The sequence below is a fragment of the Cavia porcellus genome, unplaced genomic scaffold (assembly GCF_034190915.1).
Source record: "Cavia porcellus strain 051 isolate PalLab524CR breed Dunkin Hartley unplaced genomic scaffold, mCavPor4.1 scaffold_7, whole genome shotgun sequence".
In the NCBI taxonomy this organism is placed as follows: domain Eukaryota; kingdom Metazoa; phylum Chordata; class Mammalia; order Rodentia; family Caviidae; genus Cavia; species Cavia porcellus.
In genome coordinates this window covers 23,146,419-23,148,590 of record NW_026947490.1, presented here as the reverse complement: position 1 = coordinate 23,148,590, position 2,172 = coordinate 23,146,419, and the positions used below count along the sequence as shown (strand labels likewise).

The 2,172-nt window shown below is 58.7% G+C and overlaps 1 protein-coding gene across 1 annotated transcript; it reads right to left on the bottom strand.

Annotated features, from left to right (window-relative positions):
• Nucleotides 1-332: 332 nt before the first annotated feature.
• On the bottom strand, nt 333-1,970 carry LOC111755391 (very-long-chain 3-oxoacyl-CoA reductase-B-like). Its single transcript, XM_063254016.1, has 6 exons — nt 1,956-1,970; nt 1,760-1,794; nt 1,388-1,469; nt 1,142-1,207; nt 537-686; nt 333-452 (listed from the first exon to the last, which is right to left on the bottom strand). Exons 1-6 carry the CDS (start codon nt 1,968-1,970, stop codon nt 333-335), a joined length of 468 nt encoding a protein of 155 aa, XP_063110086.1.
• Nucleotides 1,971-2,172: the final 202 nt, after the last annotated feature.

Here is a 2,172-nt window from a genome sequence, read left to right as displayed (position 1 = left end):
CTGTGCACGACGGAAGGAAGGAAGGAAACTACATGCTTTCATAGAGTGAGGGGCTCCATCCCACAGTTGTTTTTATTGAGACAGCCACATAAGAGTCACCCCTTCAACGTGCACAGTTCTTGGGATTTCAGTACATTCACTAAGTTGTGCAACAAGTACAACTTTTATTGATTATAAAATGTCACCAGGAGCTGTCTGGCTGTCCACAGCTCCTATGGAAAACTGGATCTTTCTGCAGGAGCTGAGCCAGGCCGCCCCCGCCCGCAGTGTGCGGTGTCCCAGCGGCCTGCGCCTCTATTACACCCGCGGGAGATCTTCGGGATGCATCTTCACTAATTCGTCCGGGCATTAACGAAAGGAAACAGCTTGGATTTGTCTCCTGCATCTAGAAGTTTGACTCCCCAGCGACTGTGCAGAAACCACTTGGGCAGGACAAAAGGCAGCAGGAAGCTCTGGGCAGGAGAGAGGCAGAGTCAGCTCAGCCTCCCCTGCGCCTCCCCACCCGCCTGAGCAGGGAGCACCCGCCCTAGAGGCACCTGCACGGCGTGCCTGAGGCAGCCCGAAACATGGGAGGAGAGACCCAGCGTGTCCAGCGCCTCGCGGGCGAACTCGTCAGCGTCCTTCACGAGCAGCCCGGTCTGTGCATTGTTGATCATATTAGTGGAGACAAACATGGGGCTCACAGTCTGCAGGACAGGAGGGAGGGGGTCCATGATACAATCCTGTCCCTCTGTCTGGAGAGCCAACCCCCCGCCCTGTCTAGCTGGGTCTCCAAGGCCCGTAAACCTTTTCTCCTGCCAGATGTGGACCTGTCCTACTCCCAGCCTCCAGGACCCAGGCCCCACCCTGAGACCTAGACTCTGTGCCTAGATGTAGACCCGCCCTAAGGCCTGGACTCCGCCTCCTGGGAGCTAGACCACGCCCCCTGAAGCCTAGATCCGCCCTTGATAGGGAGATCTCACCTCCCAGGCCCCACTCCCACAAGGGTGAGACCACAATCTCCACAACCACAACCCCCACAGATTCTCATTGGCCACTGAACCCCGAGTCCCAGATCCCTCTAACCCTGCTTCTTCAGCCCTATCCTCCATAGCAGCTACCCCAACCCCGCCCTTGGAGCCTCCGCGCCCCCTGTGGGCACCTGGATGGTGACACCCTGAGGAAAGTACTCTGCACACACCGCCTCTGAGAAGATTCGCACAAAGGCCTGCGGGAGGAGGAGAGGAGGACCGAGGAGCCCCAGCCTAGGCCCAGGGAGGACACCCCACTCCGCGTCCCCACCCCCTACCCCCAGCACGTTCCACCATAATCTCCCCACCAGGACACAGGGTCCAGGAAGGACTCGGGGTGAGATGTGCCTCCATCTGGGGTCTGGGGGTTCTGTTACCTTAGTAGCTGAGTATAAGGCATAAAAAGGGGAGCTCCTAGAGCCAGCCACGGAGGACATGTTGATGATGACACCTTTGCCCCTGGAGGAGAGGACCGTGTTGCAAGGGGTCACTGCCCCGCAGGAGAAGAGGGCGAGGTGATTGTCCCTCCCTTGGCAGGAGCCCTCCTCTCAAAGGGCTGAGGAGAGCGAACACTGGGACCTGGCACGGTGCCGCATGCCCATAATCCCTGCAGCCCCGAGGCTGAGTCAGGAGGGTGAAGAGCCCCAGGTCAGCCTGGACTGAAGACTTGGAAATGGGGAGGGGAAGGGATGTGGAGCCTGGAGGCCGGGGCTGGGGAATCCAGGGTGAGGACAGTGAGCGGCTCTCACCTGCTGACCATCTGGGGCAGGACAATGCGAACCATCTGTGGGGCAGAAGAGACACCTGTGTTTCCCTGGCCCTCCTCACCAAGGTGCTGTCCCCATCCCCCAGGGGCTCACTCGGACACCCTCACCCTCAGTATGGAGACCCCCAGGTGGTGGCAGCCATAGTGGCCCTGGACACAGCCCTCCCGGCCCCACTGACCTGTGCCACCGACATCGTGTTGCAGTTGATGATATCTAATACGCTCTGGGGATGAACACGGAGCCCGTCACTGCCTGCTTCCCAAGCCCCCACACCTCCCACGTTTCCTGTCTCCCTAGCTTAATCTATCTATCTATCTATCTATCTATCTATCTATCTATCTACCTATCTATCTTTTCTTCCCTCTCTCCTCCCTCCCTTCCTTCCTTCCTTCCTT

Excerpts from the sequence above, each read along its gene's own strand:
- LOC111755391 (XM_063254016.1), bottom strand. Across the intron at positions 1,208-1,387 it reads CCTTATACTCAGCTACTAAG|GCCTTTGTGCGAATCTTCTC; the intron begins GTAACAGAACCC and ends CTCCTCCCGCAG. Across the intron at positions 687-1,141 it reads CTCAGGGTGTCACCATCCAG|ACTGTGAGCCCCATGTTTGT; the intron begins GTGCCCACAGGG and ends CCTGTCCTGCAG.